General features: G+C 34.3%; 1 protein-coding gene across 1 annotated transcript; it reads left to right on the top strand.

Moving 5' to 3' along the window:
• Window positions 1-1,346: 1,346 nt before the first annotated feature.
• Window positions 1,347-7,628, top strand: LOC128228841 (heat shock 70 kDa protein 12A-like). The gene is made up of 5 exons (XM_052940356.1): window positions 1,347-1,690; window positions 4,119-4,237; window positions 4,788-5,009; window positions 5,580-5,709; window positions 5,899-7,628. Exons 1-5 carry the CDS (start codon window positions 1,540-1,542, stop codon window positions 6,963-6,965), a joined length of 1,689 nt encoding a protein of 562 aa, XP_052796316.1. The 5' UTR covers window positions 1,347-1,539; the 3' UTR covers window positions 6,966-7,628.
• The last annotated feature ends 10,944 nt before the right edge of the window (window positions 7,629-18,572 follow it).

The raw sequence follows: 18,572 nt of genomic DNA, 5'->3' as shown, positions 1-18,572 counted from the left end.
GGCAAGGGATAAAATAGTCTTTAATACTGTGTTAAAATAATTGTTTGTATAATGCACCAGTCAGTTGTAACCACACACACCCCCACCCCTAGGTCCTGGGGTATACCGGGGATAGCCGGGGAAATGGGCTGTGTTTTACCTCCCAGGTGGTCCCGCAGTGCCGGATGAATGCGGTGGTTTTGTCTTCGCGCCAAAAATAGCGGAGAATGGGCCTAACATAGGGTCCCTGGGGCTCGGGGGCATTTGGCGGGGATTTTAACAGCAGTTCGTCCACGCAGGGCGAGGATTTTACCCGGGCTTGGCTAGACCGTAAGTCAAAGTCCCCGCTATTCCCCGGACCTCAAAGTTGCGATAAAAAGTGACGATATAGGTACTTACGACCTTTAATGAAACGGCCCCCTAGGGGCGTGGTTACAAATGACTGGCGCATAATCAGAGATACATGTTTAAAAAACACCATCCCTTGCTGATATTGCCACCTATTTGATAACTATTTAGTGTATGCACTTATTTGTGGACCAATGGTAACTGAGTATATATAGTAATCAAATGCCAACCCTTTCATAGTCCTCAGAACGATTTGTCAATGAACGATTTGACTGCTCAAGTCATATGCGCTATTGCTATTCCGCTTGATATGATAAAATGCATTTTGAACGTTCTACGTAAATACGTGTGCATGCTTACGTGCCCGTCCGGATCGCCGGACAAATTATCACGCAATTTTAAGAAGATCTCTTACAACCAAAACTCCATTAAGCAGATTACAAATCCGCCAAATTTCCATTAAATAACAGAAACAATGACTTCAATAGTTGGTTTGATTATTTAAGTGAGTTATTAAGAAGCTCACGCATGCGCATTGGCTAAAAAGGAATTTGCGCGGAATTTCGCACTGAACAATTAGAAATGTATGATTTATTTTTGATCTTCTAGGCGCCAGGACGGTCAACTTAATCGTTCAGAAGACTAAAAATAAAAAGAAATTGTTAAAAAAATCGGGATGATCTGACAATGCCCTCACTTCGGACACTTCTTTTTACTGTTGGACGTTTAGAGATATACACTTTAACATACATGAAATCTTAAAATAAAATGTAGGAAGAACTAAATAAGAAATACGTTATATCTAAAAGATTATTCGTAAAAACAGTACGTTGATTACAGCAAGCATATATAGTGTGTCTTTGTTATGTTTGAATGGTTTGTAATAAAAAGAATAACGCCACATAATTTATCGCCACTGTTTTCGTTTGATTTTAAACGAAGATTTAACAATTCAATTCAAATACGATATAAGCTTATCTGCTTAAATATTTGGCAGCTATTCCTGTTAATAGCTCGGTTTACAATAAAGGCTTTTTAAATCTGATTAGTATTTGTACCTGTCTGCATTATCAAATCGATTTTGAAGTAATTTAAGAGGTTTTAGTTTTCACCTTGTTTGTGCTTTAAATTGTGAAAATGCCATATGGATAAAGACTCTAAAATAAAACAGGAATAGAGCGTAAAAGTTTGTTTTTTATACGTTTTGGAGTAATGACATCATCAAAGAAATTATACATTGCGCTCGACGTCGGTACGAGTAGAAGTGGTTACGCCTACTCGTTTACAAGTAACCCAGATGACGTCACATTCAGTTCCTTTTCTGGGGCCACGAAAACACCAACAAGCATCCTGTTGGATAAAGGTAAGAACTACTTTACAATAATGGCTTTTATCGATTTTTTTCATGAATGCACTTTTTGACGTCAATGTATTGAAGTCAGACGGATAAGGATTTCGACGATTGTTTCCATTCTCAACAAATGCATAGTATTTTATTCTAGCTTGATAATCGTCATACCATGCTAATGGTTGAGAATGGATTTGGGATAGAAAAAACATCCACTTAAAAGTAACTCGCTCATGGTTTGTACCATGTACTTTATTTTTAATTACGAAATGAAGTGTGGCTTATCATAAGCAGTGTTAAAACAAAAATATCAATAGCTGGAACCCTTCAGCAAATGTTAATATTTGCTCAAATATCGTCTTTGAAGACCACAATTTTCATAAGCCTTCGTCGCGCGATTGAAAATGAATTACGGCTGTGGTGTTGCGTGATTGGTTGATTGATATATCACGTGGTGTTATCAATGTTTCCTTAACAGGTCAACAAGTCCTCCACATTTGTTAAAGTCCCGTTGGCCATGTGGACTAGCAAGGCTGTTTTCTACTTTTTTCTTGACTTTACCGGCGTGGGTTCGAACCCCACAAAAACCAAAATACTTTTTTATGCTATAACTGTATTTTTTTCTGCAATTTCGGTAACATTGGGTAAAATAATGATAAAATAAGTGTTTTCAGAATTAATACCTGCGAAAACTCATTTTTGGTCCAAAAACATGATTGAGTCACTTTAAAATAATTATCAAATTCATCTGATAAGGCACAAATGGTCGGGCTATCAAATGTTGTTAATGGGTCTATTATCAAAGGAGTGATGGATAATGTTTCCAGTTTTACTTGTCATTAAATCTGTTCCTGCATTTGTTTTTCTGTTTTAGATCTGAACAAAATCGAATCATATGCTTGATGCAATAAATGAAGCCTTGTCATTTTTTTAAAAAATAATGCTGGGGAAATTCTTCATCGTCATTGAATTTCCCTGGAGGGTTTTTAACAACATGGGAACATTTATCTGAACAATCAGAATGACACACGATCACATTGAATGCAAAATGAATTATCCTTTAGAAATGCAAATGACATGCTAGTACCTTGAAATTAGACAATCGCAAAATTTGATTGCTTCTATAAACACTTAAACACAATACAAAATAGTAACACACGTGATGTACTGTGCATTTAAAGCTGCACTCTCACAGATTGACAGTTTTGACCTCTTTTATAGTTTTTGTCTCAAAATTAGCTGACATTTGGCATCAACGCATTCAATTCAGTCATATAAAATAATTCATAATAGAACATATCTTTATTTTCAATTTTCCTAAAGCGTAAGTAACGCTTTTAGAAATATAACATCAATATTTGACAATAAATATAAAAAATGCGACCTAATTTTTAGACAGCCTTCGTATAACATTGGTTTTCATACATTCACTCAAAAATTGGCTCATTCCAAAACAACAAATCAGAAAATGTCAAAACTTTCAATTTGTGAGAGGGCAGCTTTAAAAAAAGTTTTAATATTAACAAAATGTTGGGAAAGATAGCGACAAAAAAGAAACACATTTTGAAAATGGTTAAGTCCATACGGAATGCCTCTCTTTATTTTTATAATGGAAATAATACGTAAAATGTATGCAAAATGATAATTTTGATCTAAATCAGAAATTGAAAATCTCAATCTTTTGTGATACTTCATGCATGTCTGTCTTATTAAAATGAATCATTTTTATTAAGATAAATAAATGAAGTTGAACGCCTTTAAAGACAACGGCTAACATTTGCTTTCTCTTTTTTTTAACTGACGTCAGTTTTAAAATTCCTGTAAGTTATGGATAAATTAAGTTTCATTTTAAGATTATACGTGATATTAAAGACTAAGACTGCAATAAACAAACATATCATATAAGATCTAAAATTATGATTGTCAACATATTTCCTTAAACAATTGTTTCATGGCCTCCCGATGAAATAGACTAAGCAAAAAAGGTCCCATCGACCTAACATCATTACTTGTATTGCAAAATGTTAGTGGTAAAGTTCCATTATTAAGTTGATTAATTTGAAATTTTTCATCGAGAGCTTTTTTAATACATTTACTATGTTATTTAAGAAACAAATTAATAAAAGTGCTAAATAATCATAGTCAATTTTGTTTAATTACCTCCCTTGAATAAACCAGATCATAATAGTAGCGTATGATGTCATTCAAAAATAAAATCCATGCAAATATAATGTAATGGTTAATCAATATAAATTAAACATATATATTATCTCGAAGTTAATATCCGAAATGCACTAACACATATTTGCATTTTAATAATGGATAGCTTACTTTAAAATGCCTTTTATATATAATACACAGGCTTACGTCATGCAATTGAAGGCATCCCTTTATAAAAATGGTCAGTTTGGAAATACAAAATGATGGTTTGCTTGCGTTTCAGATGGGAAGTTCTCTGGTTTCGGCGTGGAGGCCGAGAAGCGGTATATGGATTCATGTGACCGTGGTTTCCAGGCGACCTGTACACTCTTCACCGACATCAAGTCAGCCCTTTCTAACCCAGTAAGGCTTATTATCTAGCTGGTCAATGTTTAGCGAATGAACATAATGTTAGGTCTGCTTGGCTATAATTATCCGCTCAACGTTTCTTCCAGTTAGACAGGATGAAATGGCTGTAATGAAATACCACATGCCATTAATATGACAAATTGGGCTGATTGCTCAGAGCTTTGTTAAAATTAACAAAGTGTGTATCGACATAGTTGTTAACTTTAACGGTAAAATATTGTCTGATATGCGCATGTATTTAAGTGAAACAAATAAAGCTAAAACAGTTGTCTAAAGCATATTTAAAAACAATGCAGATCACCAGTCTGTCCATGCAACTTCACGAGTATAGTTAAGATTTCGAAGTCAACATCGATGACGTTCAATAACGTTGTTAACTTTAACAAGATTCTGCAAAATCGGCCCATTGCCACGACATAACTACCCATCCTTTGTGTCGCCACATTCTGGAATACGATGTCATGTTATATGCATTACACATTCTATATAATGACGAATTAACCACAATCTTAAACAAATAAACTTTCACATTTTCTATTTACAGACATTAAACAAGAAAACACCCGTACATGACATCACTGGGTGTAGGAAGCGTTCAGCGTTTGATCTGTGGACGATGGCCGTCAAGTACCTAAAGAACCACGTGTTCAAAGCCGTTAACAGCCGCATGATTACCCTAGCCGAGGACGATGCCAGCTTCGTTATGCTCGTGCCGGGCATCGCGAGTGATCGCGCCAAATGGTTCATTAGACAAGTCGCTTTAAATGTAAGATCCTTTGCAATAAGGAACGGTTTCAACTAATGATATTTTTTTTAATTACCGTGAAATGGTTCAAGCACTTAAAGCTTTCAAGTCTTTTTTGAGACAAGTTCCCTGCAGGAAGCAATGTTCATTCTGAATAAATTCATATCCTGATTTACGCTCTGCTTTAGGATCTGAGGTTGAGACAAAGAAGGTTAGTTTCTCGTGACCTTCGCATTAGCCAATCAGAGGCCAACTTTGGAATTATAGATATTATTTGTTGAGCAAAGAAAACAATCAATGTAAAGAAACCTGGGGCTGTGATTACGAACAGCCGCAAGTCTGAGTTCAGACTCAGGCTCAGAAAAGCAAGGTTGCTAAATGACAAAGAGTCGCCATTACTCCATTCGTTTTACGAAAACAAATTGTCCGCATCAAATACAAATGATGTTCAGTGAATGGTTTCGTCAATCTAGCACATGTTTATAATTTTACCATCGGTTGTACCCTAAAACGTTGTTTAAAATAATTTAGATAAACATGACAATAGAGATTAGAATTCTTTTGAAAATGAAAATGATTTTCCATTTTAAGGCAGGGATAGATGCAAATGTTCTGACGCTGGCTTACAAGAGTGAGGCGAGTTCGTTATGGTGCCAGCGACTCAACGGTGACGGCGACGTTACCAAGCCCGGGACGCGCTACATGACGTGTAATATTGGAGGTTTGCGGTTACACCTGGTTCTTAAAAATAACTTGTATTTGTTTGAAACTGTACGCTCCTATTAGACGAAAAGCCTTCATTTTTGACGCGTATGTTCAGACTAAACTGTGACCTTTGAACAATCTGAAACTCATGAAAATATTGTTTCAAGTGGAACCATAAATGTTCAGTTGTATTGTATCATTTCAGGAGGGCTGGCTGATGTAATTGCCCATGAAACCATGAACAAAGCTATTGTTGGCTCGCTTAGCATTCCTTGTGGTGGGAAATGGGGAGGCGAGACCGTGGATGGCTGCTTCAGGTCCTTCCTTGTCATGTTATTCGGCTCGTCTGCTATAGAAACGTTCACGAAGGAATACCCTGGTCTTTGGTTACGTCTACTGAACGACTATGAAATGGAAAAGATGTTGATTACAGACAAAAAGGAGGTACAGATATCGGTTGAAGTGCCTAAAGCGCTCATTACAAAAGCTCTGGAGTTCAAGGGACTATCGTCTGCTTCGGATTTAGAGGCTTTGATCAATTCGCCAAACTTCGGAGGCCATTTTAAGTTGACAGGTTCAAAACTGGTTGTTGACAGCGAGGCGACAGAAGGGATGTTTCAATTCACAGCAAACAGCATCTGCACTTTGCTGGAGGATCTTCAGACAAAGAATCCAGGTCTGCACCGCATTTTTATCACCGGAGGTCTTGCAGAGAGTCCAATTTTAAGAAGGCACATCACACAAAAGTTCACTAAAGTGAGCATCATTTTTCCGGAAGGAGGAAAACATTTTAGCTTAAAAGGTGCCGTTGTGTTTGCCCATAAGCCTGCTGTGATACAGACGAGAATCATGCCTCTAACATACGGTTTGCAAAACACTGTTCCGTACGACGAAACCAGACATAGAGGAGGTAAAACAGATACTATCAACGGAGAGAAAATGTGTACGAACAACTTCCATCCGTTGATTAAGGCAGGGGAGACTGTGAAATACAAACAACAAATTGCTGAAGAAGACAAACCGTTGCGAGCTGAGGACAAGGAACAGAGCCTAACAATTGTTTCTTGCGGTGTGTTGCCCGACTTTTCATTATCATCACATTGTTCTGTGAGCCAGGAAACAGTCATCAAGTTTCCGCTTCCGTTTGGATGTTTAGTTGAAGATAAAATATTTCAGCGTACGTTAATTGTTGGCGATACTGAATTGTACTTTAGAATTTCATTTAAGAAGGGAAAAGATGAAACGTACATGAAATACCTTGAATATGAATAAAACCAGCAAGGAGTAAGAATACACAATATACATGTTATTAGTTTAAACTTTTGCAACTTATATTAATCACTCTCGTTGGCACGATGTTACGCGAGAGTGTGGTCTTGTGTTGTGGGCGAAACCGGAGTACCCGGATGAAACCCACTTGTCCGACTTGGTGACCACTAACCAAACTCACATGCGCACAGGCGCCAAGGTGATAAGCATGTGCACTATCAACTGCAATAACCGGACAACTGTTTATTAACATGGATATTCATTAATACACCTTGGACTTGCATGACTTTAAAAACTGTACAAAATTTTATAATCATCAAAATAAATTGTATACATGACATTGCTATGAATGTCCAGGTGTGTAATTCAATTTAGTTCTTAATTAAACCGAAAAACAATTAAGCTAATCGAAATGCTCGAAATTAATAACCCATACAGTGTTTACTGTATAGTGGTTTCATTGTGTTTGTAAATAAATACGGAATATCTATATATTGTAATAGGCCGGTGGCCTTATAGCAAATAAACGTTGTTATTATGGAATTATCAGAACATAACTGACCTATGCAGTAAAAGGAGTCAAAGATGTACATAAGATTGACTTAAGTTGCATAATGATTACCATCACTGATTATGGAACCTTATTTTGTATAAATTATACTGAATATGTAAGCATGTAGTCTTGTCGAATTGTTTTATGCCGGGTTGACGAGTTACATAACGACAACTTCAAATTATGTTCACTTCTTTACTTATAAGCTAAATATACTGATTATATTGCTCGAACAATAGGGTGACCTAAAATGATTCCATACTACAGACAGAAAATGCACTTTCATGAAAGTACATTCAAACTCATGTAAGATATTGCCATTTACTATGGTTATCCACATATAGAAAGGACATCGAAAAGAATGTTATCCAAACAAAACAAAGCAAACAAACATTTGATTTTGCTAAAAGACCACCTACCTACGCCAACATCATACAAAACATACTTCTGAAAACAATACAAGTGCATAAAAGTAGGCATGGATAAAAAAATAGCATCTTCAAAGCATTTTGTGGTTTAAATTAATTTAAATACACTTACATTGATAAACCATATACCAGGTATACAATACAAAATACTAACAGTCAATAATTGTAACAAGCATATAATATTTATTCTTGAAAAAAAGTATTTCACTTTTCAAAAGCTGAGTTTAAGTAGTGTGCAGTTTTCTAAACATGTTCAATATAACAAAACATCAATATATTAAACTTTATTATATCTGGATTCCCATAATATTTTCTATATATATATTCTTTTCTAAGAAAGTGATATTCTGTTTCTGTGATATATTTACAAACCCTTAGTTGTCTTTCAACCTTTGTATAGCCTCGACGTTACATTGCTAAGCAAGGAGCTGAAACTCGGAAACGTACATACACGTTCCGAAATTTCCTAACACAATGAAAATTATTTAAAACGTTGTAGGTATGTTGACATATAGCATTTTTGTTAGTTATACACTGCGCCTTACAAACATTGCCAAAACCAATTGATAATAAATGTTTTCTTAACTTGGTTACCCAATTAACAAATCCACCAGAATCTAAAGATTTTAACATCGCATAGCATTTATACACATATCTATATGTTGACATACGTAGAACTTTGAAGAAATGGCATATAGCACACTTTCAAGAAAAGATATACATCGGGAATCCACCACAGTGACTAAAAACCTGGCTCATTACATGTGAACTTAGGTACAAATAATTTTTCCATGCATAGTTGTGCACTCTATCTATACCTTCATGTCTACTATACACTGTTAAAGGTACATCTTTGTGGTCAAACATTTTAAAATAACTATCTTTGTAAAGGCATCAGGTCATACAAGGAATTTAACAATGATAGAACCTGTGTGCCCTTCACAGCCATGCTATCGGCCATTTTATTCAGTGACAAAGTAGAAGTTAGGTAGATACCAACATAAAGAATACCATTAACACATTATTCTCTTTTTCATTATCATAATACCAATGTTCATCTTGAATAGTTCATCTTTAAGTCCACGATTTAGCAATGCTACATACAACTTACTACGGTTTATATACTAGTCAAAAGACTTTTTAAATCGACAAATGCGACATTTTACCACGTTCTTGCAAAGGTATTTCGATACGACAGCATTAAAAATAAAAACATTATTAATTGTCGAATAATTTGCTCTTAACCAAGCCTGTGTTTCAGTTATTTTGTAAAACACTTCAAAAAGGGTCAATGGCTTATTCAAGATGTAAATACACATTGTATATGAAGGATAATCCCCTGTAATTATCGAAAGCATCTTTCTTGTGTATGAGCATCATCATTGTCGATGTCAATTGCTCATGAAAGTCACCCGATGAGTATATACGATTAAAATATATACGATTAATACTGTGTTTAAAGTGATTTGCAGATAGTATTCCCGCTGTTGCCGTATTAGATTTCAACGATCTTATGACATCAAATATATCATAGCCTGTAATTCCATGTTATCTATTGATGATTCGATATCACTGTCTGTTTTGTTTTGTCCAATTGTTCTTTTTGGCTCTACGCCCGGGAAGTTTTGATTTAACCATAGGTTAAACTAGTTAAAGCACTGCTCTGTGGTAATATGTGATTGATTATTACTATTACTTCGTGTTAAGCTTTTAAGTGTTTTCCAAAAGTAGCTTTGATATTTTGAAACGTCGACCCGCTTTTTGCACACATAATTCATTGTAAGATCTTCTTTTGGTATAACATGTATTTTGAACGACTTTTTAGCTATTAAGTAATGATTGAGATCTTTATAGTTTGATGCCCGAAATCGACTCAGACTCATTGATACCATAGTTTTTAAAGGTAACCATTTCTTATTAATATTATAATTACTATTTCGTATTATCATTATTATTATTATAGTAGTAGCAGTAGAAGTAGTAGTAGTAGTAGTAGTAGTAGTAGTAGTAGTAGTAGTAGTAGTAGTAGTCGTAGTGTCGTCGTCGTCGTCGTTATCATCAACATCATCACCATCCATCATTATTACGGCATGATTTTCCGTGCATCAATGCTACAATCTAGTATCTTATGTTCAAATTTATTGATGATATCGGTAATGGGACGTCTTTTGTTATTTATCATATTTTCTTTATCTTCAAAGTTTCCTTTATTGATATTCGCTCCTAAGTGGTTTACAAACGTAAATCTGCCTTTATCCTTATCAGAACCTACCCGGCCATATATATAAATTATGCATAGCTTTTACACATTACTATAAGTCATTTTCCAAATGCAATAGTATACGTATCACTTGAGGTTCGGTCTCCTTAAAAACTGATCATTTCAATCTATGATAGCTTTTCTGGCTTATTACAAATACAATCAAAACTCGATGGCTCAATATTCTAGGGACCGGCCAATATACTTCGAGCCTCGAGAATATCGAGCCAAGCGGGATTTCTAGCAGAGTGTTTATTTTTTATTTTTCGTTACAAAAAGTCTTGTTTACCTCGTTTATTATTGGCTTCGCTATCTCCGCAAGAGAAGAGTATTAATTGGACATAGTTACACATCGTACAGTTCGTAACATGGCTTATTTGATACTTAGAAAAGATCATTTGATTTTTTTTATTTATTATTAAAAACAATCATGCGAAGACAACAATCAAACAATTTTAAACAGTGGGTAAGACAAACATATCTTATAAGTTATATAAAAATGCATTGAAATTCATTAGAGACAGAACTTAAAGTGATGGCATGTCTATTCAAACTGCTAAAACTATTAAATTTGATAAGAATTATAATAAATTCAAGCAATTTTATCGATTAGCGCCTTGTGCTAAATGTAGCCCTGCAAACAAATCAAGGTGTGAGATTCTTAACGGAAACCGTTAAAATGACATCGACCCAAGCAAACAAAAAAGTGTGAAAATCTTACTTGGGACCGCGAAAATGACTTAAAGATTTCTTTATTTATTTCAGTCTCATCAATGCATTGTACATTCATGAATACAACAACATTCAACAAACAGTACATACAAGTGCATTGCCACTCTAGTAAGAGTTATAAGAGACAATCAATTGTATATACAACTAAGACACATAACAATACATCTTTATACAGATATGAGCAAAATACCCTTGCTAATCCCTTTTTAAAAACTGTTTTAAGACAATTAAAACAAAATTCTGATAGTGTAAATTAGTACAAATGCACAAATAAGAAATAGGAGTAAGGTACCAAATCCACATACGATCAGATCATTTGTGGTCGGATTAGCAAAGCCATTTTACGTATGACTTAAAAAGTTACATATGCTATTATTTAAAAAAGGGGAGATATTATCTACATATATTCTAAAATTATCTATGAATTAAAATAGCTAAATATCATATACCCAATGTTTTGATATTTGCTGTCAGCTAAATTGAGCTTTTGATTCAAAATACCAACAGCAGATAGCAAATCATGTTATTATGTGTTGGTTTGTATTGATATATATATATACACACTACATGTACAAAAGATCAGTTCTGGCTTTTAGAATCAAGTTACAATTTTTGGCACTTATTTTTTAACATATTTTCGTTGGAGAGTACAAAGTTTAATTTGTCTTGATCACACATATTACTAAATGATGCATCAAGTTCAATGGCTTTTCTAACTATATCATATCTGAAACTCTGGTAGGAAGGGCAGTGAAAAAGAACATGAATTTCATTTTCTATGGCTAGTTTGCATATAGGACATAAACGTTGATTTTCAGGGATGTTTTCATATCTCAGCAACTCCACATCTTAATTTTGCCAATGCTGACTTGCGCTTTCTAGCTATACTGGGGCATTTAACATAGTTTTCAGTTTTATATTCAACCTTAAATAGCCTATATGTTCTAAGTTTATTTCTTCCCTGACCAGATGGACCTATTACATTATTTATACTGGCTCTCCATTCCTCAATAAATTTATTCATAGTACAATGTATAATTTTTTTTCACAAAAAAATTTTGAGGACATATTTTCACATCTATCCAACATTTGAAGTGAATTAATATATGACAGATGGTTCTTATATTGAAATTTCCAATTTTTACATCTATTGTTACTCTTATTACAACAGAATTTGAAAATTTTATAATTAGCTCTATTTGTGACCATTCGATTAAGCCTATCCCATTGTTGGGACACAGATCTCCACTGTTTCACCTGTGGGGGCTTCCAACCAAGTTCCCCATAGAGAGCATTGTTGGGCGTGTATTTATCCGTACCCACGAAAAACCTCATGGCTCGATTCTGAACCGCGTTTATACAAGAATATGATCTACTCCCGCATATAGCCGCGCCATATGCTATAACAGGCCATACTGTAATGTCATGAAGTTTAGTGAATACACTGTAAGGCATACTCCCTTATGCTTGAAACTTTGCAATCAGAAGACCGAGAGCCCTGCCCGCACTCTGTGCAACTAATTATGCTGTAAGGTTAAAATCTAGAAATTCATCAAGCAATAAGCCCAGGTAAGTATATTTGGCAACCATTTTCAAACTGTTGTCCCCACATGTGAAATTATATGAAACTCTGGAGACAGAATGGGGTCTAAAATGAATGATATTGCTTTTTAAGGGATTTACAACCATATTATTATTATTACCCCAATTACTTAATATATCTAACAAATATTGAAGATCATCCTCATTCTCTGCTAAGAGTACTGTGTCATCTGCATACAGCAATATACATATTTTTTTCATTACCAATACGAATACCTTTATCTGCAGCTTTAATTTTAACAGCAAAATCATTTATAAACAAATTAAAGAGCAATGGATAAAGAGAACATCCTTGTTTCAACCCGCGCTGTACATAGAAACTTTCAGTATATAAACCATTGACTCTAACACAGGATGACACATTACTGTACAGAGATTTTAAAGCTGTCAGTATTTTTCCATTGACCCCAATATGTGAACTACATATTTTCTTCCATAAAAGACTTCTGTTAATAAAATCGTAAGCCTTTTTAAAATCTATAAAAGCACAGAATGTGGATTGCCTAGGTTTACTTCTAGTATCAATAATATTTGTTAGTGAAGATAAATGGTCAATAGTGCTTCTTCCTTTTCGGAAACCATTCTGTTCATCCTCTAAAATATTATTTGTTTCTGACCATTTTGACAGCCTGTCATTTAGAACAGAGCAATATATCTTATACATTGAACATGACAAGGCGATACCTCTATATGATAATGGATCACGAGGATCAAGTGTACTGGATTTAGGTATTGGACTTATTATAATTTTACCCCATTCACTTGGGATGATTCCAGTATTGAAACACACATTGAACAAAATATGTAAAAACAGAAATAGAACAATCATTCTTTAAAATATCAATTCGAGCGTGGAGAAATATCGACACTCAAGATATCGAGATATTCGATCGAATTTTATATGAACAAAGAGTTAAAAAAATCGGTCCTTTTAATCTGGTTCGAGCCAACGAGGATATCGAGCCATGAGATATCGAGCCAACGAGTTTCGACTGTACGAGCGTTTAAATCCCCCGGTATAAGTATGTCATCATCGTTAGTAGAATGTATGTTAATGATTTCCTGAATTATTTCTATCTACTTTACATCCTATGTGAGCGAACTTTCTGGATGGATATAAAACTTCAGAGACAACATGTACGTCGATGTGTTAAATAGCTCACGACTAAATTTAAGGATAACGCCGTGACAAAATTCACTATTAAGTATTTAAATGCATTTCACATTAGTGTCTTTTACAAATATTATCATGCCGCATATATTACGACCTCTGTTTTCAGATTCCCTTGCATTACATTAAAATGGAGAATTTCTCATTTACCTCATTCAATTTATATGTATAGCTTAACATTAAAATTAGAAATTGTATATTGAATGGAAATAGTAAATGTTTCAAATTAATGTCTGTATTATTTGATGTAAATAAAATGTTGAATTGTGGAAAGAAAATTTGTGAAAATATTTGTCAATAGATGTCACATTCTGGAAAGATGTAATTAATGCATATATGATATACATAGATAAATTTTGTATAGAAAATGTTAATAAATTTATGCATATGCCATTCTTTTATAACTACAAGTTTGTTAATGGAAATTATGTATTTATTCATACCCTATACAATAAGGGATTACGTTGTGTGAAAGATGTTTTAATGCCAATGGAAATCTGCATAGCCTGATGGAAATTGAAGCAATTATTGATGAGGTCAACTTCCTTCACTAAAATGGATTAATTTCAGCAATTAAGGCCTATTTGAGGCATTCTAAACTTTTGCTAAATGACTATAACTTTTTAGAATGCAACAACAACTACAACAACAAATGAGAAAGAAAACTCATTTAAACCTAATGAATCACTATGCCCCGTTTCCAAAAGTGCAAAAAATGTCAAAACTAGTAATTTAATCAATCAGATCAGGTCGTTTAAAACGTTTATCATTGCCATCAATATTTCACACTAAAAAGGAAATATGTGAATGTGAAATAGGACCTCGGCGGAGTTCCTAGTCCACTGATCTGGTCATCAGTTAAAGAAAGCCATGAAGCACACATTTACATGAAATTTATTTCGACGTTTGGTTTTTCAGTGAACAGGAGATGCTTTTATTATGAAGAGATACATTTATTCACAGTACAGATTAACGTGTGCTTTTGAGAATAGCAAATAATTGGACAATGCTATTTTGGGTTTACCATTTATGCATACAGATATATAAGTGTACGTAAAACACATATATAAGTTCAAGCATAAATTGTACAAAAACGAAATACGTAGCTGTATTTAATATGGCTATGTTGGGATTGAAACCATGCATGTCAACAATAAGACTTAACATCTACAGGTATTGTATTTTATATGAAGAAACCTGGGCCCATTTCAATTAAGGATCCTAGGCTGGTATATTGGTCTTAATTGGATCTAACAACGAGGTAGCTAATCGGATTACTGATTATAATAACTGACCAATAGAGTCAATGCAGTCAATGACGTATGACATTGGTAGCATCTTATCGACGAGCTTACGACAACACATTGCATGATCAGGAGTTTAAAGTTGCTTGTGGAACAATCCGTACCGTGCGATACGAGCAACGAGAAGTGAATCAACACTATGGATCAACTGACTAACATAACTTTTCTTTTATGATATACATTCAAACTATTTCTGAATACAACCAGCGAACTATGTTAACATTTTAATTTCTGTAAATCCACAAACACGTAAGCAACTAGACAAAATAGTATGCATGTATGTAAGAAAATATGAATGGCGTATGGATATAAATAATTCACGCGACTTTGTGTGACGTCACTTTCGAATTGGCTTAAACGAAAGTAAGCGTCCGTCATTTCAAAACAAGTACACAGTTAAACTGTTGAACTGTTGAATGTGAGTTTTATTCATGGAACGAATTACTTTAAGTGCACTCAATCACTGTCACTATCGATGACACGAATGCGTGTACGTTTGTTTTTCTGTGACGATCTGTCGAAGTGGTAGATAGTGATGTCAACAGTTGAGTAGCCGAGCATTGGAAGAGTTTGGGGAAATTACTTCGGACATGTGGTTTGCGATATTGGATTGCATTGGGGCGGAAATGTTAGCCGATCGAGCCGGTGCTGTCAATTTTTCATTGCTAAACATTTATTTACTTTATTAAGAATTGCTGTCACACACAACTGAACAATAACACCATTTTGAACAACGATGTATATTTATTATAAGTAAACCAGGTCAAACTTAAAATAAAATCGGAATGGCGGAACTTACCGAACATGCTTTTGGCCTGCAACGTTTTCTGAGTATAGTCTAGTTATGTAATTGTAAAACATAATTGTTCACATAAACATCTAAAGATAGTATATACTCGATCATAATTTCCTTCGCGAAATGTTTAGAGTTAAATGTTGATTCTCAATAAGATCATGAAGTGTAAGTGACTTGAAATGTGGAATACGCCAAATAGTTACTTATAAGGTATGGAGTCATTCCAAATATCATATAAAACCTAATCTGGAGCTTGGTTTCATAAACAATGCACTGCCACAGATAAAGCATTAACGATTTTTAGAAAAAGATATACTCTACACTTTAAACTTGACTTGGGTATGCCAGAAAAACCAAATGCATCCTAACAAAATGCATTGGACATACTAATTGGGTTTTTGTTTAAAGATACTATCTACAACGCCAAATGCTTCTGGATCGAATCACCCACATACTAATTATTCCCTGTATGTTTGTTTGTATCTTAATAATGCCCACAACATATGTCACTCGTGGACAAAATGAACAAACTCATATCAGTTGTTTTTAAATTTGCATATGCATTATGCTTCATGCTCAAGATAATGTACTTAAATAACTGAGACAAACAGAGAAATAGTCCATTTCATTCGGCATTACATGACTATGACAAAAATGTAGCAGGTTGATAGCCTGTCAACGCTTTATGCGATTTATTTTGAATGACAACAGTGTATAATACTCATTAAGTAGTGGTTAAACGGCTGTTATTATGTATTTACACAAGAGAATGGTGTTATGCGACACACATTTTACAAACACAAGTAAAAACTAACAATCTCAATAAAAAGAGTCAAGTAATAGACGATTTAGGCAATTTAAAACATATAAAATATACTCATGAATGAACTACAATCATCAAAATACTGATTGTAGGATTAAATGAATCATCATAATTTCATATAAAACATTTTGAATTGATATTTTACGCCTAATAAGCATTTAATTGCATCATAATACGATCCATTTTCCGGGTTTTAACGACTTCTCAGAGTTTATTTCCGGGAAATAAACCTGTCCGAATGCGATGACCCACATTCTATTCTTAACTACAATGTACATGTAGATATTATCGGTCCTCGGCCGAAGCAAAATCTAAACATAGGTATATAACCCATGTATTTATTCGATTCAGTACGCGTTTATTTTGAAACTACTTGAGGATTCTCCTTTTTAAATTGCATTCTGTAACTCGGCGATATTAGAAAAATTGTTTTTGTACAATTTCAATTCCATTATATTACGCAAAACGCAGCTTATTCGAACTATATTAACTGTGTAACATAGATTGAAAACTCATTACAGAGCAGATTGCTTACTATGTATTTTCCGTGTTAATCCGCAGTTCTAACCGCGCAGCGGTTGATACGCCCGTGCGCGCATAATTCGCCAAAAGTTAAAAATGTAACACTGTATTAGCGGCCTACAGCCTTAAAACGAGCCGCTAGTGCGGGTCTAATGTCGTAGATCGAAAACATGTAGTTTCCGGAAGTATCCATAATAAAACTCAGTTCATTGATCCGGTCTATGGAAATGAACTCGTCAATGTGTAGGCCATTCCCTTCAAATAATTGTAGTGTTGTAACAGTTTACCGGATCAACTTACTGGGGTTTGTTTCAGATACTTTAGAAAACTTCAATTTTCTTAAACTAGACGCATGTTCACGTGAGGATTCTTGTTGCCATTGTAAGATTGGATCGTTATATGCATGAAGGCTGAAGGTTTGTTTTACACTTTTCGTTTAACTATGTGTTTGCATGTCTTTCGTACCCATCAATCTACGCGAATATCGGAGTTGTTTAACTTTTTGCTATATAGGCCTTTTGAGAGTGTCTGACATTTTGTAAACAGCAGTAATGCATAGTTATTTTATTCTATATCGTTAGAAGGAGTGACCCCTTCGATGAAACTGTAGAAAACATAAATACTTTTATGTAAAATGCCACTTTTTTCATTTTTTTGTAGATGGTGTATGACACCAAAGCAAGAGTTCCCATCAAACGACTTGAGAATATACTAGGTTTTTTCACTGGAGTACAGGATGTTGGTTGTGTTGAGTTGGATTTGTGTGGATATAGTTGTCGATAAATGCAATGTGTTTGTGTCCTGGTATTTGAATAATTGGGTTCACAGGAACATTGTTTTCATTTAATTTCTATAAGAGGTATTTCTGGCGCTGTGATAAGTGAGGCGTTTGTTTGGATTAAGCCCAGTCGTTTCACAATTTGTTTCATCTTGGAACTCAGTTTGTTGACCCCACCATGATTCCTTTGGAACCAAATGCCCCGAGGCTCCATGTAACTAAACTGTTGATGAGGCAATTCTTGTTTATGTTTTTGCCGCGCGTATGAATACAATTGATGTGATACTGTTACCCAATTTGCATAACCAGTACACTGGTTATGTATAAAAACTAGTGCATGGGTTTATATCACTCCTGCAACGTAAGTTATGTAATAAAAGTTAATGATACATTTACATACATCAAATAAAGTGTAAGAAGAGTATCACTTTAATATGATTTTATACGAATGAATGATATTTTCTTAAATCTATATCTTAATTTTAATACGCATATCGTTAGTTTGAATTTTTTATGGGTGAATAACTATGCAGTATATACACAGCTTACTGAACTAAAAACATTTTACCTGTTGCTATATTTTTTCGTCTTTTTGTTTGCAATTGTCTTTTCTCTTAGGATATAAATGTGTTATTTTTTAC

The sequence above is a fragment of the Mya arenaria genome, chromosome 3 (assembly GCF_026914265.1).
Source record: "Mya arenaria isolate MELC-2E11 chromosome 3, ASM2691426v1".
NCBI classification, from domain to species: Eukaryota; Metazoa; Mollusca; class Bivalvia; order Myida; family Myidae; genus Mya; species Mya arenaria.
The sequence above is the reverse complement of the archived record's forward strand: the minus strand, read 5'-3'. Positions and strand labels throughout refer to the sequence as shown.